Source organism: Hemibagrus wyckioides, linkage group LG20 (genome assembly GCF_019097595.1).
Source record: "Hemibagrus wyckioides isolate EC202008001 linkage group LG20, SWU_Hwy_1.0, whole genome shotgun sequence".
Lineage (NCBI taxonomy): Eukaryota > Metazoa > Chordata > Actinopteri > Siluriformes > Bagridae > Hemibagrus > Hemibagrus wyckioides.
In genome coordinates this window covers 16,827,549-16,853,933 of record NC_080729.1, presented here as the reverse complement: position 1 = coordinate 16,853,933, position 26,385 = coordinate 16,827,549, and the positions used below count along the sequence as shown (strand labels likewise).

General features: G+C 40.6%; 1 protein-coding gene across 3 annotated transcripts in view; it reads left to right on the top strand.

Annotated features, from left to right (window-relative positions):
• The window catches only part of ap1m1 (adaptor related protein complex 1 subunit mu 1), a 28,549-nt gene extending 7,711 nt beyond the window's left edge, over nt 1–20,838 (top strand). The window contains exons 8-16 of one of the 3 annotated variants that reach the window (XR_009207484.1): nt 5,250–5,321; nt 5,623–5,781; nt 6,112–6,237; nt 15,857–15,932; nt 16,972–19,155; nt 19,342–19,434; nt 19,614–19,765; nt 19,881–19,970; nt 20,125–20,836. Coding sequence is in view for 1 of the 3 variants with exons in the window: in XM_058418642.1 (XP_058274625.1) it covers nt 5,250–5,321; nt 5,623–5,781; nt 6,112–6,237; nt 15,857–15,932; nt 16,972–16,994 (456 nt within the window). In the remaining 2 variants the exon portion in view is untranslated. Of the gene's footprint in view, nt 1–5,249; nt 5,322–5,622; nt 5,782–6,111; nt 6,238–15,856; nt 15,933–16,971; nt 19,235–19,341; nt 19,435–19,613; nt 19,971–20,124 lie in introns of those variants that run through there. The other 2 variants (XR_009207483.1, XM_058418642.1) reach the window with 2 other exon arrangements.
• Nucleotides 20,839–26,385: the final 5,547 nt, after the last annotated feature.

The window sequence follows — 26,385 nt, the reverse complement described above, 5'->3', positions numbered from 1 at the left end:
TCTCTCTCATGTTTCTTTTTTATGCAGTAATATATCGTCTCTCTCTCGTCTCTTTTTTATGCAGTAATATAGTCTCTCTCTCTCGTCTCTTTTTTATGCAGTAATATAGTCTCTCTCTCTCTCTCTCTCTCTCTCTCTTTTATGCAGTAATATATAGTCTCTCTCTCTCTCTCTCTCTCTCTCTCTCTCTCTCTCTCATGTCTCTTTTTTATGCAGTAATATACAGGGGTTGGACAATGAAACTGAAACGCCTGGTTTTAGACCACAATAATTCATTAGTATGGTGTAGGGCCTCCTTTTGCAGCCAATACAGCATCAGTTCGTCTTGGGAATGACAGATACATGTCCTGCACAGTGGCCAGAGGGATTTTGAGCCATTCTTCTTGCAGAATAGTGGCCAGGTCACTACGTGATGCTGGTGGAGGAAAACGTTTCCTGACTCACTCCTCCAAACACCCCAAAGTGGCTCAATAATATTTAGATCTGGTGACTGTGCAGGCCATGGGAGATGTTCAACTTCATTTTCTTGTTCATCAAACCACTCTGTCACCAGTCTTGCTGTGTGTATTGGTGCATTATCATCCTGATGCACGGCACCGCCTTCAGGATACAATGTTTGAACCATTGGGTGCACATGGTCCTCCAGAATGGTTCGGTAGTCCTTGGCAGTGACGCGCCCATCTAGCACAAGTATTGGGCCTAGGGAATACCATGATATTGCAGCCCAAACCATCACTGATCCACCCCCATGCTTCACTGTGGGCATGCAACAGTCTGGGTGGTATGCTTCTTTGGGGCTTCTCCACACCGTAACTCTCCCGGATGTGGGAAAGACAGTGAAGGTGGACTCATCAGAGAATACATGTTTCACATTGTCCACAGCCCAAGATTTTTGCTGCTGGCACCATTGAAACCGACGTTTGGCATTGGCACGAGTGACCAAAGGTTTGGCTATAGCAGCCCGGCCATGTACATTGACCCTGTGGAGCTCCCGACGGACAGTTTTGGTGGAAACAGGAGAGTTGAGGTGCACATTTAATTCTGCAGTGAGTTGGGCAGCTGTGGTTTTATGTTTTTTGAATACAATCCGGGTCAGCACCCGGACATCCCTTTCAGACAGCTTCCTCTTGCGTCCACAGTTACTCCTGTTGGATGTGGTTCGTCCTTCTTGGTGGTATGCTGACATTACCCTGGATACCGTGGCTCTTGATACATCACAAAGACTTGCTGTCTTAGTCACAGATGCGCCAGCGAGACGTGCACCAACAATTTGTCCTCTTTTGAACTCTGATATGTCGCCCATAATGTTGTGTGCATTGCAATATTTTAAGCAAAACTGTGCTGTTACTCTGCTAATTAAACCTTCACACTCTGCTCTTACTGGTGGAATGTGCAATCAATGAAGATTGGCCACCAGGCTGGTCAAATTTAGCCATGAAACCTCCAGCACTAAATTGGCCAGTGTTTCAGTTTCATTGTCCAACCCCTGTATATAGTCTCTCTCTCGTCTCTTTTTTATGCAGTAATATATAGTCTCTCTCTCTCTCTCTCTCTCTCTCTCTCTCTTTCATGTCTCTCTTTTGTGCTGTAATATATATTTCTCTCTCTCTTTTGTATGCAGTAATATATAGTCTCTCTCTCTCTTTCATGTCTCTCTTTTGTGCTGTAATATATAGTCTCTCTCTCTCTCTTTTGTATGCAGTAATATATAGTCTCTCTCTCTTTCATGTCTCTCTTTTGTGCTGTAATATATAGTCTCTCTCTCTCTCTCTCTCTCTCTCTCTCTCTTTTTTATGCAGTAATATATAGTCTCTCTCTCTTTCATGTCTCTTTTGTATGCAGTAATATATAGTCTCTCTCTCTCTGTCTCTTTTGTATGCAGTAATATATAGTCTCTCTCTCTCTCTCTTTCATGTCTCTTTTTTTATGCAGTAATATATAGTCTCTCTCTCTCGTCTCTTTTTTGTGCAGTAATATATAGTCTCTCTCTCTCTCTCTTTCATGTCTCTTTTTTATGCAGTAATATATAGTCTCTCTCTCTCTCTCTCTTTCATGTCTCTTTTTTATGCAGTAATATAGTCTCTCTCTCTCTCTCGTGTCTCTTTTTTTATGCAGTAATATATAGTCTCTTTCATGTCTTTTTTTATGCAGTAATATATAGTCTCTCTCTCTCGTCTCTTTTTTATGCAGTAATATATAGTCTCTCTCTCGTGTCTCTTTTTTGTGCAGTAATATATAGTCTCTCTCTCTCTCTCTCTTTCATGTCTCTTTTTTATGCAGTAATATATAGTCTCTCTCTCTCTCTCTCTCTTTCTCTGTCTCTTTTGTATGCAGTAATATATAGTCTCTCTCTCTCTCTCTCTCTCTTTCTCTGTCTCTTTTGTATGCAGTAATATATAGTCTCTCTCTCTCTTTCATGTCTCTCTTGTGCTGTAATATATAGTCTCTCTTTTGTATGCAGTAATATATAGTCTCTCTCTCTCTCTCTCTTTTGTATGCAGTAATATATAGTCTCTCTCTCTCTCTCTCTCTCTCTCTGTCTCTTTTGTATGCAGTAATATATAGTCTCTCTCTCTCTCTTTCATGTCTCTCTTTTGTGCTGTAATATATAGTCTCTCTCTCTCTCTCTCTCTCTCGTGTCTCTTTTTTATGCAGTAATATATAGTCTCTCTCTCTCTTTCATGTCTCTTTTTTATGCAATAATATATAGTCTCTCTCTCTTTCATGTCTCTTTTTTATGCAGTAATATATAGTCTCTCTCTCTCTTTCATGTCTCTTTTTTATGCAGTAATATATAGTCTCTCTCTCGCTCTCTCTTTTGTGCTGTAATATATAGTCTCTCTCTCTCTCTCTCTCTCTCTCTGTCTCTTTTGTATGCAGTAATATATAGTCTCTCTCTCTTTCATGTCTCTCTTTTGTGCTGTAATATATAGTCTCTCTCTCTCTCTCGTGTCTCTTTTGTATGCAGTAATATATAGTCTCTCTCTCTCTCGCTCTCTCTCTGTCTCTTTTGTATGCAGTAATATATAGTCTCTCTCTCTCGTGTCTTTTTTATGCAGTAATATATAGTCTCTCTCTCACGTGTCTCTTTTTATGCAGTAATATATAGTCTCTCTCTCTCTCTCTCTCTCTCTCTCTCTCTCTTTTGTATGCAGTAATATATAGTCTCTCTCTCTCTCTTCATGTCTTTTTTTTATGCAGTAATATATAGTCTCTCTCTTTCATGTCTCTCTTTTGTGCTGTAATATATAGTCTCTCTCTCTCTCTCTCTCTCTCTCTCTCTCTCTCGTCTCTTTTTTATGCAGTAATATATAGTCTCTCTCTCGTGTCTCTTTTTTGTGCAGTAATATATAGTCTCTCTCTCTCTCTCTCTCTCTCTCTGTCTCTTTTTTATGCAGTAATATATAGTCTCTCTCTCTTTGTCTCTTTTGTATGCAGTAATATATAGTCTCTCTCTCTTTCATGTCTCTCTTTTGTGCTGTAATATATAGTCTCTCTCTCTCTTTCATGTCTCTTTTTTATGCAGTAATATATAGTCTCTCTCTCTCTCTCTCTCTCTCTCTCTCTCTCTCTCTCTTTTGTATGCAGTAATATATAGTCTCTCTCTCTCTCGTGTCTCTTTTTTATGCAGTAATATATAGTCTCTCTCTCTCTTTCATGTCTCTTTTTTATGCAGTAATATATAGTCTCTCTCTCTCTCTCTCTCTCTCTCTCTCTCTCTCTCTCTCTTTTGTGCTGTAATATATAGTCTCTCTCTCTCTCGTGTCTCTTTTTTATGCAGTAATATATAGTCTCTCTCTCTCTCGTGTCTCTTTTTTATGCAGTAATATATAGTCTCTCTCTCTTTCATGTCTCTTTTTTATGCAGTAATATATAGTCTCTCTCTCTCTCGCTCTCTCTCTCTTTTGTGCTGTAATATATAGTCTCTCTCTCTCTCGTGTCTCTTGTATGCAGTAATATATAGTCTCTCTCTCTCTCGCTCTCTCTCTCTTTTGTGCTGTAATATATAGTCTCTCTCTCTCTCATGTCTCTTTTGTATGCAGTAATATATAGTCTCTCTCTCTCTCTCTCTCTCTCTCTCTCTCTCTTTTGTATGCAGTAATATATAGTCTCTCTCTCTCTCTTTCATGTCTCTCTTTTGTGCTGTAATATATAGTCTCTCTCTCTCTCTTTCATGTCTCTCTTTTGTGCTGTAATATATAGTCTCTCTCTCTCTCGCTCTCTCTGTCTCTTTTGTATGCAGTAATATATAGTCTCTCTCTCTCGTGTCTTTTTTATGCAGTAATATATAGTCTCTCTCTCTCTCTCGTGTCTCTTTTTTATGCAGTAATATATAGTCTCTCTCTTGTGCTGTAATATATAGTCTCTCTCTCTCTCTCTCTCTCTCTCTCTCATGTCTCTCTTTTATGCAGTAATATATAGTCTCTCTCTCTCTCTCTCTCTCTCTCTCATGTCTCTCTTTTATGCAGTAATATATAGTCTCTCTCTCTCTCTCTCTCTCTCTCATGTCTCTCTTTTATGCAGTAATATATAGTCTCTCTCTCTCTCTCGTGTCTTTTTTATGCAGTAATATATAGTCTCTCTCTTGTGCTGTAATATATAGTCTCTCTCTCTCTCTCTCTCTCTCTCTCTCTCATGTCTCTCTTTTATGCAGTAATATATAGTCTCTCTCTCTCTCTCTCTCTCTCTCTCTCATGTCTCTCTTTTATGCAGTAATATATAGTCTCTCTCTCTCTCTCGTGTCTCTTTTTTATGCAGTAATATATAGTCTCTCTCTTGTGCTGTAATATATAGTCTCTCTCTCTCTCTCTCTCTCTCTCTCTCTCATGTCTCTCTTTTATGCAGTAATATATAGTCTCTCTCTCTCTCTCTCTCTCTCTCTCTCTCATGTCTCTCTTTTATGCAGTAATATATAGTCTCTCTCTCTCTCTCATGTCTCTCTTTTATGCAGTAATATATAGTCTCTCTCTCTCTCTCTCATGTCTCTCTTTTATGCAGTAATATATAGTCTCTCTCTTGTGCTGTAATATATAGTCTCTCTCTCTCATGTCTCTCTTTTATGCAGTAATATATAGTCTCTCTCTCTCTCTCTCATGTCTCTCTTTTATGCAGTAATATATAGTCTCTCTCTCTTTCATGTCTCTCTCTTGTGCTGTAATATATAGTCTCTCTCTCTGACACACACACACACACACACACCCCAATGTGACACCACCTGTTGACCTTATGATGACCTCTGTTCTGTCTAGGTGAAGCCCCTGATCTGGATTGAGTCTGTGATTGAGAAACATTCACACAGCAGAATCGAGTACATGATAAAGGTCAGAACTGAGGTCTTTTTGTATTAATACCATTTCCTTTTATTTCTCTCTCACCTGAGAAGACAGAGACCTGTTGTCCATCTCGTGCATCTGGCTACGGTTTATAGATGCTCATGTTTCCTCTGCTACTCCTAGGCTGTAGAATTAATAGTAATAAATGATTACACTCATGTTACTAGACTTGGCAGACTGCTTGAAACTGTTCTCTGTATTCTATACCTCAGCAAACGCTCTCCAGATGAATTCTAGCATTCGAGGATGAAATGTAATATCCAGTCTAATCCAGGTTCTGGTGTTTCAGGCCAAATCGCAATTTAAACGCCGATCTACAGCCAATAACGTGGAGATCCATATCCCAGTGCCCACGGACGCAGACTCGCCCAAGTTTAAGACCACTGTGGGGAGCGTGAAGTGGGTCCCAGAGAACAGCGAGATCGTCTGGTCCATTAAATCTTTCCCTGTATGTACACGAGTGCTCTCTCTCACTCTCACACACACACACACACACACACAAAACTGTACACATTAGTCAGTGTTTTTATAAATAGGTGATTTTCTGTAGACCGTGTAACAAGCTAAACAAATAAAATATTATTGTTTTAAAGTGGATTTACTTTCTCTCTCTCTCTCTGTCTGTCTCTGTTTCTCTGTCTCTCTCTTTCTCTGTCTGTCTCTCTCTCTGTCTCACTCTCTCGGCCTCTGTCTCTCTCTCACAATCTCTCTCTTTCTCTGTCTCTCTCTCGTGCTGTCTGTCTCTCTCATTCTCTCTGTCTCTGTCTCTCTCTCACAGGGAGGTAAGGAATATCTGATGAGAGCACACTTTGGCCTGCCTAGCGTGGAAGCTGAGGATAAAGAAGGAAAGCCACCGATCAGTGTTAAATTTGAGATCCCCTACTTCACCACCTCTGGAATTCAGGTATGAGAGTGTGTGTTTGTTTTGTGTTCGTCTTGAGTGTGTGTTAGTCTTGACGAACAGAATCCCTAATCCCAAATCTGCTGAGTCAGAAATCCCAGATTTGCCCAGAGATAAATCCACCTGATCCCAAATCTGCCCAAATTTACCCATTCTTAAATATCTTATGGTAATTGGTTAAATGTCATATTCAAGGTGTTTTTACCTAGACACTTAAGACCCTGGTGAACTTGTGATTCCATTTAGAAACACAAGATGGCAGTAGAGCTGTTCTCCATATCTCTGCTCTCTACCCAAGGCTGCATCCCAGCACTGCATCTCAGCCTCTTTCAGCCCAGGAATCGACAGTCTTTAAAGACATTTCATTTTATAAATGCTGTAATGAGTAGAAGAACCACAAATATGGAATGATTTAAGCGTGTTTACTGCACATCTGTTCGGTGTGTAATCATCTACACCATATTTCATTAGGGCTGGTGAAAGGAGATTCAGCGCTGTAACAAGTAAAGTGATGCTTCATTTAGTTATTAGGCATGTCCTTGATTTCTTCAGATTGGTTTATTTCTTATATAAGTGAAGAATGGACCCGAAAAAGAACAAGAAGCAAAAGCAATCTGCCTGTCAAACAGCTCTGGCTCTGAAATTGTGACTTTAATGGTTTACACTGCGTGTGCCTCTAGGTGGCAGAGTGACCCAGCTTCTCTTCTCAGAGACGTTTGTGCTTTGATTGATTTAACTTAACAGCCTCGAATCTCGAGTTAGATCACATTGTAGGACCAGTTGGACCAGTCAGTATTTATAATTAGCCTCAGAGGTCATGCTTATGAAATGAAAACTGAGTTACATAAAATGGCATACTGATAGGAATACTGTGCTTTAATGTGTCAGAACATGGAATTTACATTTGTGTTGAATTTTAGTGACCAGCCCTGTACTTTGGTTTGTGCTGTTACAGGAAAATAATCTAAACCTAAATCTCATTACTTCCCTTTCTCATGAAGTGTATTCCTCTTAGTTCACCGATCTGGCATAACATTATGAGCACTGACAGGTGAAGTGAATAAGACTGATGATCTCCTCATCATGGCACCTGTTAGTGGGTGGGATATATTAGTGAACATTTTGTCCTCAAAGTTGATGTGTTAGAAGCTGTGAGTTTGACGAAAGGCCAAATTGTGATGGCTAGACGACTGGATCAGAGCATCTCCAAAACTGCAGCTCTTGTGGGGTGTTCCCGGGCTGCAGTGGTCAGTATCTATCAAAAGTGGTCCAAAGAAGGAACAGTGGTGAACCAGAGACAGGGTCATGGGCGGCCAAAGCTCATTGAGGCACATAAGGAGCGAAGGCCGGCCCGTGTGATCCGATCCAACAGACGAGCTACTGTTGCTCAAATTGCTGAAGATGTTAATGCTGGTTCTGATAGAAAGGTGTCAGAATACACAGTGCATGATGGGTATGGACTGTTTTGGCAGCAGAAGGGGAACCAACACGATATTAGACAGGTGGTCATAATGTTATGCCTGATCAGTGTATTTCGATTAAAGCACAACAAATCCTACATTTAATCCCTTTATAGTTTTTTTTTTTTTTTCTAGTATCTATTAATGTTCTGCTGTTAGATTCTGTTGTGACTAATGTAATAGCAGCTATAAACAGTCCTACACTCGTTGTTACCTCTCATTTGAAGTTAATAAGATGAAGAAATGCAGCTTGTCACATTACTGAGAAAGCACACAGCCGCCTCCTTGTCTATAAATTGCAGCTTTTGTCTCTGACTGTTAGTGTTGACAAACAGGACTGGAAGTAAGCAGTCAAACAGTAGGGGGCGTGCTGTTGTAGAAAAATAAATTAGTGAGCGGGCGCTGAGATCCTAATCCTGAAGTCTTGTACCACAGCACTCTGCTAAGTTAGGACGATTCGTCGAACATGCCAGGACACAAACTGACACTGGAGACTCCTTCCAAAAAGGTTAAATGAACAGAAATCCTCACCCTATTGACATCATGTCCAATCCGTTGCTATGGGGCATCGATCATAGACGTCAGTGTGTAACTGGTTACCATAGGAACAGTGGCAAAGCTCCTGTTATAGAAAATTAAATCAACGTACTGATCAATCATGATGACGCATGGAACAGTGCAGAGGTGTATCTCTATAAATAGCTTCACATATATATGAGTGTGGGAATTTTAGTGTCTAGATTGTGATTTTTAGAGTCCGTGACAACGGCTTGTTTTTGTTAAGATGATGGATGATAACTTGACTTTAAAATATCAGCTTGGCTCCTGCGTTTACTGCATTCAGAGAAGCCGCACATGCTGACACTTTGAGTCACAAATCAGGGAGAGGTCGAGTCTTTGACTCATTGTCTGTGCGCCTAGTAAGTAGTTTTATGTGGAGTGTATCACGTTAAGATTTCGTTCCCATGCACTTGCAGTGAAGTTTGCCTGTAGGTGACGCATCGCATGTTTCATGTTCTGAGCAGATTAATTCATTTGAAGCTACTCTGTTTCTGCAGCGGAAGATAAGAAAACGTGTGAAAGTGACATTACCTGGGCCGTGTGTTTTCATGACTCCTTTCACAACACTGTTAGATTCTCGATTCTGATTGGTTAGATGGTGTCGATTAGTTCCATAACAGCAGCTATGGGGATAGTTTGCTGTAATTCACACCACAGGTTTACACCTGTAAAATAACATTATGAGCAGTGAGAGGTGAAGTGAATAATGCTGATTATCTCCTTATCATGGCACCTGTTAGTGGGTGGGATATATTATGCAGCAAGTGATGTGTTAGAATTAGGAAATATGGGCTAAGCGTGAGCGAGTTTGATGAAGGGGCAAATTCGAATTTGATGGAGGGATCAGAGCATCTCCAAAACTGCAGCTGTTGTGGGGTGTTCCCAGTCTGCAGTGGTCAGTATCTATCAAAAGTGGTCCAAGGAAGGAACAGTGGTGAACCGGCGACAGGGTCATGGACGGCCAAGGCTCACTGATGCACGTGGAGAGCGAAGGCCGGCCCATGTGATCCTCTTTCAAGCCAAAATGCTTCAGGAATGCTTTGATGAGTAGTACAACGAATTTGACTTGACTTGGCCTCCAGACCTCAATCCAATCAAGCGTCTGTGATGTACTGGACACACAAGTCCGATCCACGGAGGCCCCACCTCGCAACTTGCAGGATCTGCTGCTAACATCTTAGTGCCAGATACCACAGCACACCTTCAGGGATGTAGTGAAGTCCATGCCTTGACTGGTCAGGGCTGTTTTGGCATGAATGGAGACCAACACAATTTTAGGAAGGTGGTTATATTGTTATGCCTGATCGGTGCATATTAATGCCCTTGTTCAGAAATACCACGCAGATACATAACCCGAGCATATAATCGATGGCCATGGCAAAGACTTAAGAGCAAGCAGCTTTTCATGCTGCACAGAAAACAGCTGCTGATCTGAACATACAGAGAGGGGAAATAAAGAGAGACTGGTGCTTGAGCAACTGTTTATAGCTGATTTAATGCTTAAAAAGAACAAAATTGCAAATGTCCAACAAATAAACGCAACTTAAAACGGATAAGAAGGATAAAATCTCTCTATGTCGGGTATATCAATCTTTGAGCATGTTCCTAGACCAGCATTACACCATCATGTTGTATTCTGTTTGTAGATTAGTAACAGATTTGCTTTTTAAATATAGAGTAGAGATAGGGATGCGTTTACACGTGTGTGTATATAATCTGGACATTTTCATTTAAAATCCGGTTTAAATCTCGGTTGCATTTACACTAAATATACCGTAGTCCCTATCTCTAAAGCATACGATCTTTTATAAATGACGTCTTTCTCTCTAATTGCTCCTCAGGCCAGCTGTTTCTCTGTTTATTTTCTTAGCAAATGATTACAACACAAATGCAGCTGTATTTTGCCTAAGCAGAGTCTCCTGGAAAGTTTATGAGGTATTACCAGGGCGGTGTTTCCGTAAAAAATCTCCATTCCACCTGTCCACCTCTTTCTGCCAGACGAGACACAGCTACAAAGAAAGTGTTTAAGGTCTGTAGCGGTCAGATTAGCCGAATGAAATCTGGATTCTGAGCTTAAAGGGTCCTAAAGACTGCTGCTTGGATTTTAATGTATAATATAATATGTGTATGCTAAGTGTAAGGCATGACCACTGATCATTAAGGAATGAAGTGTGTGTGTGTGAAAGTTTGGCTGAACTCTGGGTGCCCTGCTTCGCTCTATAGAGTTCAGCGTGATGGTCTTAAAGGAGCCGTACAATCTGCTCCCGACGCTCCTCCGCTCCACGGCCAATACGATTAGTGCTGATTTTATATGATTTTGAAAGGGAGTGAATGAATTGGGGAAGCAGAGGAGATTTCCTCTCTTTTGTGGATTAAGTTGTATTAAGCATCCCACACGGAACCCAAAGTCGCTAAACCTCTCGTTTAACTCGATTTCCCCCCCCCTCCTCGACGCGCAGGATTATGAGGAAAGAATCAGTCATTTCTCAAATCGAATTAAATAGTTAACTTATGTGAGATTTCCTCTTGCTAATTTCTCTCGTTTTTATGTACGCCTGTTTTTTCCTCATTACAGCCTCGAGGCAGCTTTACGCTTTGATCAGATTTTCTTTGTAAGGCAACAGACTCGTACAAATGGACGAACTGATCCCATTTTTTTGTGTCTTGGTGTAATACCGTTTGTCTGATCTCCGGGTATCAGCATCCTCGTAGTCCTCTTGCTCGCTCTTTGTGACTAGATTGTGGGAAATCATCACTGTGATGAGTCCCTGATTCACGGGAATGTGTGGTGTGTTAGTCAACATCACACGAGTTCACAAATAATACACATGTTGTAATGGAATAATAATTTAGAAATGATGGATGGATACTTGGATGAATGAGTGCAAATGTGGATGGACAGATGCAGCCTTAGATAGAGGGAGGAATGGATACTTTGATAGAAATCTGCCTGGATGGATAGATAGAAGAATAAAAGGAAGAATGGTTGGAGGAATGGATGGATGAATGTATAGAAACAGGAATTGATGGAAACCTGGATGAATGAGTGCAAATATGGATGGGTAGATGCAGCCATAGAGAGAAGAATGGATACTTTGACAGAGATCTGGGTGGATGGATGGATAGAAGAATAAAATGAAGAATGAGTAGACACTTGCATGGAGGAATGGATGGATGGATGTATAGAAATTTATAGAATATATAAATTATAGAAGATTGATGGAAACTTGGATGAATGAGTGCAAATATGTATGGGCAGAATCAGCCATAGATAGAGGGATGGATGGATACTTTGATAGAAATTTGCCTGGATGGATAGATAGAAGAATAAAAGGAAGAATGGATGGAATCTTGGATGGCGGAATGGATGGATGAATGTATAGAAACAGGGATTGATGGAAACCTGGATGAATGAGTGCAAATGTGGACGGGCAAATGGAGCCATAGATAGAGGGATACTTTGATAGAAATCTGCCTGGATGGATAGATAGATGAATAAAAGGAAAATGGATGGAAACTTGGATGAATGAGTGCAAATATGGATGGACAGAATCAGCTGTAGATAGAGGGAAGGGATAGATGGATACTTATAGAAGTCTGGCTGGGTGGATAGATAGAAGAATAAAATGAAAATAGATGGAAACCTGGATGGAGGAATGGATGAATGTATAGAAAGAAAAATGGATAGAAACTTGGATGGATGAATGTATAGAAACAGGGATTGGTGGAAACTTGGATGAATGACTGCAAATGTTGATGGGCAGATGCAGCTGTGGATAGAGGGATGGATGGATACTTTGATCGAAATCTGCCTAGATAGATAGAAGAATAAAAGGTAGAATGACTAGACACTTGGATGGAGGGAAGGATGAGTGTATAGAATCAGGGATTAGTGGAAACTTGGACAAGCAGATTCAACTTATTTAGATGGAAGGATGGATGGAGGGATAGGTGGCTGAACGGACGAATTGATGGAAACTTGGATGGTTGAAATTTTTCATTGACGCTGGACAACCAGTAAAGCTGAAATCCTATTAGAAATTAAGCTTTAATTATAGAAACATTGGGATTGATTTTCTTTAGGAGAAAGACTGGAGTCTTATTCTAGGCTCATTGCTTTGAAACTGTACAGTGATGTGGAAATACTGATGGGAAACATCACTAAACTGAACTAAATACAACACACAGCTGTTATGTAACCCCAGTGATACAACAGTTTGTACTTAAACATTTCTAACGTGACACAACACCACCACAAGACTCGAATAAACACTCGGTGTCGTCTCAGCCTCGGATAGTCGACTCCGCCCACAGGATACAGTGCGTCTGATATCTTTCTTTCTACAAATTTCTGGCCAAAAGCTTCAGGCTATTGGAGGATGCAGATGTGTATTTAACATCTGTGCCTCAGTTTCAAGCCAGCAAGCTTTTTTTAAGCATATTGGGTATATCGAAAAACGTTCACAGGATCGTCTTTAAAGGTCACTGACGTCTTGTTTGAAGCAGGTAGTCGTGAGTTTTTAAGAGATATCAGTCAAGGTGAAGACGGTTCTTGGTCACGTTGTTTAACGAGATTTATAAACAACCGTATTTTGAGGACGCAAAAACAATAGAAACTCAAAAATGGTGGGAAATCATCTCCTTCCTTCAGGAATTCAGTTCCCAATAACAGTACAAAAGTTTCAGGCTAGTATCGGTCTGCTGAATCGGGCGCATCTTCGTAACAAACAAAAATCCTCTTCGTGATCTGTATGGGTTTGTATTTGTGGCGTTTCATTATGACCACCCTCCTGCTGCTGACCCTGGGGAAAGAGCCGTAGATTAGAATTAGTGCGCGAGTGTAAGAGCCGCTTGAACTCCTGCCGTTCCAGACGTCTGCAGAGTGAACTTGCTGACTCGCCTCGGGACGAAACCTCAGGGATGCTTTGATAACCCTTACGCTCGTATACACACTCACCCATTCCCTCTCTCTGTCTCTCTCCTGTGGTCAGCATGTCTGTCTGCTTTACTGGTGTCCTCGAATGGCCCGTGAACGGAGACTCCCTCCTGCGTGTCTGTGCCCCCATCATGGCAGACAAGAATGTTTTATTTTTTTTTTGTAATGTTTTAGAGGGATTTTCTTTTTCTTGAGTAAGGCTAGATTTAGCCCTGTTTCTCAGCAGCCCTGTGAATTCTGTGTCCAAGACTTTATGGGTGGCATTTTAGAGAGTCCGTAATGACAGCACGAGGCGGCACCGCTCTCAAATTCACTATCCCACTTTAAGCAAGTGGCATCGTTTTTTGTTTTTGTTTTTTTTGTTTTTTTTTTCCCCTCACACTAAGCTATGATCACGATCAGTCTCGTCTCTAGGACAGCGATGCCAAAAAAAGTGGTTGCTCTCACACACACTTAGATGTCACCCTTAACAGTTAATCAGTCTCGAACGCATGGGCCTGGCCGTGTGTAACAGCCTGTAATTTCCATGTAGTCAGTTATACACCGTGATGCTTAAGTGTTGTTTGTTTATTTCTTTTTTGAAGATTATACATCTTAATTGTTTTTCTCACTGGTCTGGAATGAGCCTGTGGTGATGGTTCCACCGCTGAAACACCAAGGCATCTTGATTAGCTTCTTCACATCCACACCTCTCCTTTTAGACTGAACCGAGATCAGCTGCAAGCTTGTGGAATTAACTATAAAGCATTTCCTTATTAGGTGCACTGCTCATGTTTGTTTATTAGGTTTAATCGAGGTGTCCTCTAAGGCATCGTGACCTTGACCCATTGACCGGACGGAATGCTGACTCAGTGACCGAGCTCTCCGGCATGTGTGGAGATTTACAAGTGCAGGCTTTTAGGAGAAACTGTGACTAGACTGCATGTCTGTGAAAGTCTGGGAGTCTGTCTCCTGACTGCAAAGCATGCTTTGTAGGCCACAAGGTCTAGTAGGCCGCGGCGCGTTAATGAAAGACCAGTGCACACCAGTAAACACACGCACACGCCGAGCCAAAGTCGTCTTGGGCACCAAAACCAGTGTCTACACTTGTCTTGTAAGGTGAATTTTGGTAAAATGGGAACCGTGCACTCGATCCTCTGGAGCCGTTTTTGACATTATAGTGCGCGGCTCAGCCTTGGCGCTGTAGTGACGCAGCACTTCATAAACTCCCTGACATGAACCAAGCGCTGCTTAACCACCACTTTGACATGCTCTGTGGCCCGAAAGGCCGTGAACACAAAGCCACATTTGGAGATCTCGAGTCGTGACCGTCTCGTCACCGTGCCAGAGTGTATACGGGCCCGCCTGGGTCGGTCCAGAGGGAGGTTTTGATGAGTTTTAAATAGTGGACGCTGCACCCAGGGTGGCACTGCTGCACCCAACTAAAGTCCACATGCATCGCCTGAAATATGCACCAAAGCGACTCTGCGTTGGTGGGGTTCTCCACCAAAATTTGATTGGAAATAGCTCGAGTGGCTGTTTTTAAACTCCTCCTTTAGCCTATGTTGATGCAAACTCCGAATACACTTCTTGTAAAAAAGAATGCCCAGTTGCTATTTCGTCTACACACAGGCTATTTTGAAGCGTCTGTCCTTCGGGAATACAGTGTTGGATCAGGCCAGATGGCAGGGCTGCGAATTTTTCGATGCATATACTTTGAGAACACCCAGTTTACTAGATAACCTCAAAATATCTCGGCCGCTTTTGACCAGTGGCTTTTCAAGCTTCAGCATCTTCTGTATTGTTTTTCTTCTTTTTTTTTTTCTTTTTTTTTTCTGTGTGATTGTGCAAAGTTACAGTGATGCAACAGCTGACTATCAAGGTCATGGAGCATGTCACAATATCTCTGCAGGGAAGAAAGGTGCCATTTCCTCAATCTCACTTCTTCAAATGCTTCCTGTGTGCCAGTCAGACACTTTCTCAGGCTCTGGTGTCAGTATCGTGTTTATTTAAGTAGTAACTAGTAGCCTTTAATTGTCACGTATACATTACTGCACAGTGAAGATCTTTGTGTAGTCCATCCTTGGAAGTTTTGGGTGCAGTGTCAGCCATGATGCAGAGCCTCTTTGGCAGGGGGGGGGTTAAGGGTCTTGCTCAAGGGCCCAATGGTGGCAGCTTGGTGGTGCTGGGGCTTGAACCCTGATCGTCTGATCAGCAACCCAGAGCTTAACCACTTGAGCGCTACCATTTTTAATAATTTGCCGTGATAGCAGCTCTGACGACAGACTTGTATGATGTACGCGTAAATGGATAAAAAAATTTTTGGAAGGAGTCTCCAGTGTCAAAAGCTCCACAGGATGGAAAAAATTTGCGTTTTTTTATTCTCAGTGACCTGCCAGGCTGCATATTTGTCTTTGTTTTTCAGATAATTATGATGCGTTATTCTTTATTTAATAAAATTGTTCTATAATTGTTATAGAGTGCTTTGGAATACGAGTATTTCGCCCCCTGAATTTGATTACATACTTCATAGCGGAAAGCATTCACATACATAATTATTTTGCTTATATGTATCACAGTAATGCTGCAGTGGCTTAATAGTGGATAAAGTTGTGCACTATTATTGAAAATGATATTGAGTTTAATTCCTGGGTCTTGATCTTGATATATATATTTTTTTAAACAGGTTCGTTACCTGAAGATCATCGAGAAGAGCGGATACCAGGCTCTCCCATGGGTACGATACATCACCCAGAACGGAGGTGAGCACCATATCACTCATATCAAGCCATAAAGACCATATATTTAATAATAACTGCAGTAATCTGTTACAGTTACAACTCATGATGGTAGAAAATAAATAAAAAAACAAATGATCCAAAATAGTGCTTCTGTGGTAAAAAAAAAAAAAAAAAAAATCATGCTTACGCCACACACCCAGATGTTCTCATGTATTCTTTCTGGCTCTATATTTGTCATTGTTGTGCAGAGTGTGTGTTACAGGTATTGAGTAACAGTTAGGCAATTCAGTAAAAGTCAGATGGAGAGTGGTGTGTGTGAAGATGCAGTGGTTTCTGCGAAAAGAGGATGTACCAGAAGAAAGAATGTTAGAACTCGGCTCGCTGTAGAGATGCTGTGCTGAGTCAATAGTACGATGGAGAAAGAGCGGGCTTTCTGTACTTTCTCCTATTTCAAATGTAACTGGATTTAGATGAAACGCTGGGAAACAGCAGGAGTCCAGTTGTGTAAACTTAAAGCTAGAGAGTCTTAATCTGGGGGGGATCTTGAGCAGTCTCGGGTTTTCGAGTCTCGGTGTAACATCGAATTAGCATGTTAACATAGTCCTACACACACACACAGGATATCACTGTGGTTACTCAAACTAATGACCTCAAGATCGGTATAATCACTACAGCAAATGAGGTCTTTGATATTGCACTAAAAAGAAATGATTCATATTATTATTAGTTTTATTAGTATTATTATTAGACCATTTTTTAATACTGTGCACATGTTGATTTGAGGTGTGTTCAGTGTAGAGCAGATTTCACCCGCTCTCTGCTCATCTCATATCCTGAATTTAAGCGGCTATCATCAGGTTATGTCTCGTCTCCAAACCCTGTTTTATTTTGCATGGTGCTCTCGGAAAGGCCGGGTGGAAAGCTCAGCTGCCACAATTAACTGTTTTTTTTTCTTCTTTTTTTTTTCTTCTTCTTCTTCTTTGGACCACTCCCCACCCCCAATTTCCTGCCGTTTGGAACCGTTTAATTAAGCCTGCCTCATTTCCTTGTTTTTTTGCAGACTATCAGCTCCGGACTCAGTAGTAGAACTTCACCCGTCTCCTGCTGTCTGACCCACGTGGACTTGGATCTCTCTCTCTCTCTCTCTCTCTCTCTCTCTCTTTGTATCTCTGTTTCTTTCTTTCTCTCTGCAAAGTTTGAGACAACAAAATATCGTGATCATCTCTACAAAACAACAACTACTCAAACGACACACTCGATTCATTTGGAGCTCTTTCAAATGACTCGTTTGAATCCTGTTTCTGAATCATTTCTTACACAAAAGAATTAGCTAAATGATCGATTTACTGTGGCGAGCTAATCTGAAAGGTCTCTCAAACGCTGCAGACGTGGACGTCTCTCGGGCCTGCTGTGACGCAGACCACGTTTTTTTGTTTCTTTTTGCGGACCATCGGTGTCTCTCTCTGTACGTTCAGAAATATTCCTTCTGTCGATGGTCAATGGCGAGAGAGCTGTTTTTTTTTTTTTTTTTTTTCTCGTAACCAGCTTCAAACAATCCTCAGTAGTATTTCAGTGTAGTATTAGATATGTGTGTTTACAGGAGTGTTTACAGTGCACAATGTAGTATGTACTTTTTACTAACAGAGGTGGACAAATCATGCATTTTATTAGCTAGCCTTTCAGGCAAAGGGGGAAAAAAAATCTTTCAAAATCGCTAATGTACCATAATAAAGTATGACGAGGTACAAAAGTGCATTGATATAAACGATAGGAAAGAAATATTTTCACTGGAGCATCTACATCTGGCTAGGCTTTAATTATCTCTCGTCATGTGACGCCGCATTTTTCCCCATGTTCCCACCATGTTTCTGCTCCTAAGATCTAAATAATATGTTTAATAAAAATAAAATCCCCACAAATATGTATAGCGCCGTCAGGTAGTGCAGCAGGTAGGGTTTCCACCGTCTTTATCATCAGCCGCGTCTCAAATCGAAGACCCCATATACAAGTATGAGTATTTCCTAACCTGGACAACACGGAAAGTTCTCTTTTTTTAGCATGTTTCAGTGCTTTTGAGAGGTTTTTTTAAAACTAAAACACTATATGTAATGAGAAAAGCAGTGATCCGTCAGAATAAGACGTATAGACGCGTGACGGTCCTCAGCGGATGCAGTGTCACATGCTATAGCACCTTTGTGTTAACGTTAACATTGGTGTTGCACGACGTGGACGTTAATCAGTCCCTCCAGCTCCATGAAATCAGGAGGAGTTTGCCGTTTTTCGGAATTATTTCAGATTTTCTGCAGCTTTGTTTTGTGTGACTTCATCACAACACGCGTTCAGCCAAATTCAGCCCTCTTCCATTCACGTGAGTGCAGCTCTCATAGAAACCTGTTACATGTGTCTCTTCAGTGAGTTTAATAGAAGAATCCTGTGCTGGAAATTTCACCAATTCAAGTAGTTTTCCTTAAGAAAATAAAAGAAAGACACCCAAATAACTCACAAATGCGGCATTGTGGCCCTAAAAAACCCTGCTAAATCATGGAAGGAATGACCGATTAACGTGTCAGCTGTACGTATTTGTGTAAAAAGCTCAAAGTTAGTATTATTCTGCCTTTAAAATTGGCTTGTCCTGTCCAGCCGGCTAAGTGATTTGTCCACCCCTGATCATGCACATTTCAGAAATGTTTTGTATCACTGATGCTTAACATCGAATCTCAATTTCGAGTCATTTTCAAGGTCATTTCCAACAGTTACATCAGTTTCACAGGTCAATCATTTCCTCGGCTATTCTCTAGATATCCTGATCGATTTGTATACCTTGTACTGTGTTTATTAATTTTTTTTAACCAGCCTTTTGTTTTTGTTTTACAGTATTAGCAAGCGAATAGAGCTCAAGATGTTGAGATCTTAATGATATCTCACTGTCATGTTTACCATGAAACTTTGTATGATTGATTGATGCCATTGCACACCAAAAACGGTGCTCTCTGCCATTGCAACAGTTCTGATTCCTTTTTACTAACATTGTGTCTTTTTAGGATTTAAGTGTGATTTAATCGAAACTCCCGGACGCTTTTGTTCCAGCTCACCGGCATACGTTATGTGTATATGTGTTCCTCTGTTGTGCTGCGTATATATATAAATATATATATATATATATCTGACCCGATCGGAAACAAAAACGATTCGGAATCGCCGCCAAGACGATGCATGTCCTGTACGGTCGGAGACGGAGAGAGAGGTACATACATGCATTCTCCTGGATGTTACACGAATCCGTTCTCAGTAAATAAAAACAAAAAGGAAGTTTTTTTTCTCAACACTTCATGTCTTGTCTTATTCTCGCCTCCTGTGGTGTTTATTAATACAGCATTCCTGAAACAAACCACGCCCCCCTGTATCCAAATGATTTCTGCTTCTTTTAAAGGAGCAGTCCAGTTCCTTTCACGTGTGGGTGGAGCCTATTTCAGGGCTGGAAAAATGCACAGAGAAGCCTGAAATGAAGAAACTTTTCTCTTAGGTACTTTTTCAAGATATTTTATAACTATTTCAGGTCACTACAGACATGTTGAACGTTTACTAGCCGCACCTTCTAATACAGTTCGTACGTTTACAAGTACAGTAAAGCAAACACTGATTAAGACGTTCAGTTGTATCCGGCTTTATTTCGTCAGCCTTGTGATGTCACTTCCTGTTCAGGCAACCACTGCATGTGAATCAGACGCTCTCATCCACCCAGCCCAGCTGGTCCTCTCCTGCAAGGCGCGATTGTTCACACGCGGCCGGACACACACTTGGGTTTGCTCACAGAGGCCATGAGGTCATCGTGCAGAGTGTCGAGCCTTTTAAGTGTGAGACAATCGCTGCACGGAGCTCCTGATGTCATTTATTTCCTCTCCTTTGTATTATGGAGTACTATTTTTATTTTTACATTCTTTTTTCCCTTAATGCCTGGCCTTTACATAGTGTTCCCGACTATTAGACGATGGAGATAATCATCTAGACGTTCATCGCCCGTCTCGTCTAGACGCCTACGCTCACTTTGAAGTCAATCACGTACGTCGTCGTTATCTCTTTTTTTTTTTTTTTTTTTTTTTTTTATTGCCGAGATGCTGTTCGTTCTTACGTGGGAGGCAGTTTACAGTTAGGAGCTGATTTCTGCTAATATGCAACCAAGACTGATTGATCAGTGTTGAATTGTTTTTTCCAGGGAAAACTGTTTCCTTTTCGCTGTGACCAGGTCAGACTGGAGTTATATAGCCACAGGGAGATGATGACGATGCAGGCTGAAGTGCGATGGAGCCTCTAATCAGGCATAACATTATGACCACCTGTCAAAACAGCCCTGCCCCGTCATGCACTGTGTATTCTGACCCCTTTCTATCAGAACCAGCATTAACTTCTTTAGCAATTTGAGCAACAGTAGCTCGTCTGTTGGATCGGATCACACGGGCCGGCCTTCGCTCCCCACATGCCTCAATAAGCCTTGGTTGCCCATGGCCCTGTCGCCGGTTCACCACTGTTCCTTTCTTGGACCACTATTGATAGATACTGACCACTGCAGACCGGGAACACCCCACAAGCGCTGCAGTTTTGGAGATGCTCTGATCCAGATGTCTAGCCATCACAATTTGGCCCTTCGTCAAACTCCTTACACTTGTCCATTTTTCCTGCTTCTAACACATCAACTTTGAGGACCAAATGTTCACTTGCTGCCTAATATATCCCACCCACTAACAGGTGCCATGATGAGGAGATCATCAGTTTTATTCACTTCACCTGTCAGTGCTCATAATGTTATGGCTGATCGGTGTTATAGAAAAGAGATGAGTGAAGGTAACACTTTATAATAAGGGCCCAAATGTACAGCTTTAATAAATAACCATGTTAACATATGAACATGTTTCTTCCATCTGTGAGTAAAAATAAATCCCTTCATGCATACGGCTGATTTTTAAGTTCGAGTATTTACACAATTAATATTTTAATTTTATTTTATTTATGAAAAGTTATTCGATTATTAATTAATTAAACTTGCTTTATTGATCTCAGCGCTGTTTCATTCTCAAATCCGATTGGTCAAAGGGTGTTGCTTCATTATCAGGGAATTAATCGTTGATAAGTTGACGCTTTCTCTCAAAACAGACGTTTCGTTCATATTTACGGAAGGAGTCTCCAGTTCCAGAGTAACTTTTCCTACACAGACCGGTATTCATGACGAGGGCGAGGACTTTGTGCTCTCTGTATACGTGGGAACTTGGCACCAGATGCATTTGTCTTAGAAAGCAGTCTGGTGATGGAACAACAGTTTCAAAGTGCGATGATGTAAACCCTACTGTGAGCTGACTGTTTTCTAGCCGCATTTTTGCATAAAATACTATGACACAACTTCTTTTGATTACTTCAAAAAATGTAATTATCGGCCTGCCGGGGTTAGGGCTGTGGTGTAAGAGAATTAAAACACTTAGGTTTGTGTGGTTATTGCAAAATGATCAACTTGTGTGTTTATTATCGCTGGAGGTCACATCGCGGTTGTTGTCGTTTCATTTCTGTAACGAAGAATGCCACAAAGTCCTGGAGATTTTGGTTTGTTAATGAATCTAAGTATTTTTAATTCAAGTAACGTTTCGAAGAAAAGTTCAGCTAGCGATGGTAATAAAAGCCAAGTATCCATCAGTTAGCATGTTGCGCTGCTAGTCACAAAGGAGATCTGTATATAAGTGCTCCTCCTCGGGGTTCCAGTAAAACTAAAACATCCGTTAAAGCATCAGCGATGTTTTATATTTCTATAATCATCGATTAAAATCCAACATGAAATCATTTCGCTTCACTGACATGTAAGCCGCTGCTACGAACTCGGCTTTGAAATCCAGCGTTAAAAAGATCGCTTCACTTCGTCAAACTCTCGACGCATGCCAGCTCTATCACATTCTTGACCGGTTTCCAATTAAAACCGGTTTATTTCTTTTACTGTGGGAATAATAAAATGGTGTTTTTGTTATTTTAAGGCCTATAGCTACAGTCGGACGCACCAGCACCGCTCAGAATGGGTTCAGACGGAGCGATGGCGAAGGTTTACTCGACGCTGGACGTGTCAGAAATTCCATTAGCCCATTACAGTCCCGTGGCGCTAATAAAGATTTCTGATGACATCGCCAGGTGTCCAACACTAAGCCGTATAAGCTCGGTGTAGGTTCCATGAAGAAATCTGTTAGGCAGGTTGGGAGATTCCTCCTTAAAAACACACACACACACACACACTCTACTACAAGTGAAAAATTGCTGTTCCACTCAAAAGCAAAGTGGATGTGATCGCTATGGTTACTGTTAATGTAAATAGTTCATGAATAGCAGCTTCACCCACAGCCAACTGGCTGTCATTTCAGACAACTGCCTGGGTATAAAAGGAAAAGACACGATAAGGGTATGTACCTGGACCACACAGGTATGCCTACAGTTTGACACACCTAAGTCACACACAGTATTTATGGCTTCTCTGCACACCAGAGACACTTATTTCCTTATTTTAGTGGCGCAAACGCATAAAACCACAAGAATGCAGCCCATATCTGCTCTCAGAGGAACTCGGCTCATGTGAGGGTCTTGGCAAAGTGCACCGTTTTGGTGTGTAACAGCCACGGAGTGGGGAAAAAAAGACCGTTAAAACAAAGAAAAAAAAAAGCACTTAAGGGTTGTATTTTATATTCTCAAGTCTAAAAATGTCCAGCTCAACGGCTCTAACAGCGCCACTTATTAGAAGCTGTCTTTGATTTACAAATAAAAAAGTGATGAGGTGGGACTCCTGAGGTCCAGAAGATGCAGATTTTCCGCACCGTGTGCCTTCTACGCATTGTAAATTCTAGAAACCTGGATGTGTTCGAGACTGCTGAAAGTGAAGGTCTGAGTGAACACGTTCTCCATAGGTCCATGTGGGTTTCCTCCCACAAACCTGCCAGTACACGGACCGTATGCGTTTGATATGAAGGTGTGTATGAGCTGTCTTGTCTGTGCCTTGTGACTCGCATCCCATCCTCTGACGTTTTGACATTCCCGGCATTTTCTTTTTTCACTCTCTGGTCGTTATGTAACAAGGCATGACCCTAGGTTCAGATAACGACACTGTGACGCATGTCCTTCAATGTGCTGCATTTTTAAAAAATAGATACAAGCTGTATCGATCTGAACTGAGATTCCTTAATGAACTTACAGCCTAATTCAATTATATAACAGTTGGAGGTAGACACATGGAAATAAGATGACTCACGATGATTTTCAGGGTTAGAGTCCTTTTCCACAATGACAAGGCAAGGGGCAAAATGAGATTAAAAAAAAGAAATAATTTTATTAAAATAAATCATAAATACATGATTTAAAATCTATATTTAAATCTTAATACATGTATTTTATATTAACTAAACTAAAATGTGAGCACGAGTTTCTTCACGGGTTATAGTGTGTGTGAATAAATTTGGTCTATAAATCTTCTCGGCTAAATTGGTTCCATTTTTTTTCATATATAAAATATTATAAATACACGGAAATGTTTTAGATGGTTTTAGTACTGAGAAAATGCACTAAAGAAAAAAATTCTAATGAGGTAAAAATATTATTGCAAGCAAAAAAAACAAAACAAAACAAAGTAAAAGTTAATAATAAAAGTTGTTCAATAATATATTAATATTATTATTATTATTATTTTATTTTAATAATAATTAATAATATTTTAGGTCTAATATATAACACTAAAAAATTATGGAAAGAAAATAAATTTTAAAAAAAATAAAAATGCTGAAAAATGTAAAAAAAAAAAAGCTAATGTTAAAAAATTATTGGAAGAAATAATTTTTAAAAATTTAAAAAATGCTAAATAATGTTTTAAAAAAAAAGCTAATAATGTTTGTTACAGTGTGACATAAATAATTTAAAAAAAAAAAAATATATATATATATATATATGTATGTATATAGAAATGCCGGACATGTGTTTTTATTAATGGACCGAATAATTAATAATGTTTGTTTTATTATTAATTAATCAGGAGTGTGAGGACGCTCCATATACAAAAGGTTAATAGAGTTGATAAACCATAGCGTGAGAAACTTTTGCACTGATTTCAGTTGTGAAATCGATACCGATTAAAAGACGTCGCTGTGTCGCGAGCCAACGTGGCGCTCCGGTCGGGTCACTTGTGTAGCGCGCGCCCTCGAAACATCCCTCCTCCCTCCCTCCCTCCCTCCCTCCGTATTCACGCAGCGTGTACAGTACGTTATGTGATGTTATGTACTGTATACACCTAGCTGCCTGGCAACAGGGGAGGCCCTGATTGGCTTACAGAGGGAAGCCCTGCTTGCGAGATCTCCGCGGTGACGTCACACGCCGGTCGATCCCCGGCCGGGTGGCCGCGCGCGCAACCTTAAACCGAGGGAATCTCTCTCTCACCTGCGGGCTTCGGCTGGAGATTAACGTGTAGTGACGAGAGCAGAAGGAGTTCAGCAGGTTTAGAGGGCAACCCTATGTATAGTGTGTGTGTGTGTGTGTGTGTGTGTGTGTGTGATGTCAGGTGAGGATAGTTTGTAAGGACATTCCTGAGAAAATTACTCTGACTTGGCTAATAGTTATAGTTATAGACATTGTACTTATGCAAATTCCTCTCTCTCTCTCTCTCTCTCTCTCTCACACACACACACACCTTTATCTTACTACCCCTGTAAGGACCTTCTATTGAGCATGATGATAAATGATTAGTCTTCCTTTTGCTTTCAACAGAAACCAAATGGTTATATTTTAATATTTCATATTATTCTTATTGTTATATATTATATATTTATATTTCCTGCACCACTGTCCTCTGACGCCTTTTCTTTCCAAATGATAGCCTATACTCTGCTTATAAACAGAAGCAAACACTTCACTGCATTTGACCAGTAACCTGTAATTATTTATTTTTAACATATTCAGACCACTTTAGAGAGATCTATTGCTTGGAGAATCATAAAAAACCCCACATTTTCCACTTGTTTTTCCTGTCGTACCGCAGTCCAGCTTCAAAAACCCGGTTATCTCACACCATATCTCCCCGTGCGCAGGTGTGCAGGAAGTGACGGATTCTGCACAGGAATTTAGGTCTGTTGGGAAAATATTTGTGTTGAGGCTAAATGACTTGAATTCACACTGCTGTTATTAACCAGATTTTTTTTTATCACTTTGGAACAATTTAGAGTGATTTGTTCACATTACAGATTATGTTCAATTAAAAAGTATATAGTTTTCCGTGATGTTTTCCGAAACATCATGTGATGTTTCTAGATTATTTTAGATGTTATGCTGCACCTAAACCCCAGACCTTTATAGTACTGCTTTGGGCAGGTTTGTGCTGTAATGTATATATGAAGTGAGGAATTCAATCATTGTGCTAACTCTTTTTAAATCCAACCTTAATGTCAGCAACCAGAAAGAAACCTTTTGTCTATTTTTTTTGTGTAAAAGAAAAGAATATGTAAGGACAAGACAGTTATTCCCACGAGATACCCATGACCACACACGTTTTATTTCTCTCTTTTTTCAAACCTCCCTCTGCTTCCCTCACGCATCCACATGCTAAAATAATAACTTCTTAACCTCTTCCACATGTTTAGGTATTAAAACAATTTAACAGCCCCCCCTTCACGGCTCTTTAATAGACGGTAATACGAGCTATAATTACAACACTATAATTTCCTGTCTGTTTCATAGTGTTACGATGTCATACCTATGTTTTGTCAAGCCATCGCCATGGCAATAAATGCTTGGGGGGAGGAGCTTGAGAGTGCGTGACGCAGGACAGGTGAGTGCTACTGTACAATGCAAGACATTCCTTAAGAACACTTCCGGCTGCTGTGTAACACACAGAACACACGCAACCCCTTAATGCACTATATAACTGCACCATGGGTTTCTCTCTCTCTCTCTCTCTCTCTCTCTCTCTCACTTTTGCAAAGCCATAAACCATAAACAGCTTCCATAAAAATGTAGGACTGTTTGCCTAGTCACGTTTGTTTTGTGACATGCCAGACAGTATGCGCTGGAACACAGATGTACTGTGTAACCAAACACGTCAGACAGTTAACAAATGGAGTTGCACAAATGTAATCAAACTGTTGCTGGACCTGTTTCCCTTAAAGCTGTACTATGAATACTTTTACTCCTATTAAGTGAGCTGTGTCGCAACATGCACTGTTGGAATGTGTGTGTGTATGTGTGTGTGTGTTATGGAAAAACTGAGACAGCTCTAAAGACCGTCGTGTAATTGACAGCACCGTATTATCGCACTCTGTTGATGTTTGATATGTCTCCATGGCGACCAAGAGATCCGACGCGAACTTTGGTTCACGTTTCCGGTTAAGCAATCAACCTTTGACCTGCTCTTCGATGTCTGTTACTTACCTTACATTATAGAAGACGCGTAAAGTAATACGAAAAGAAAAACAAACGT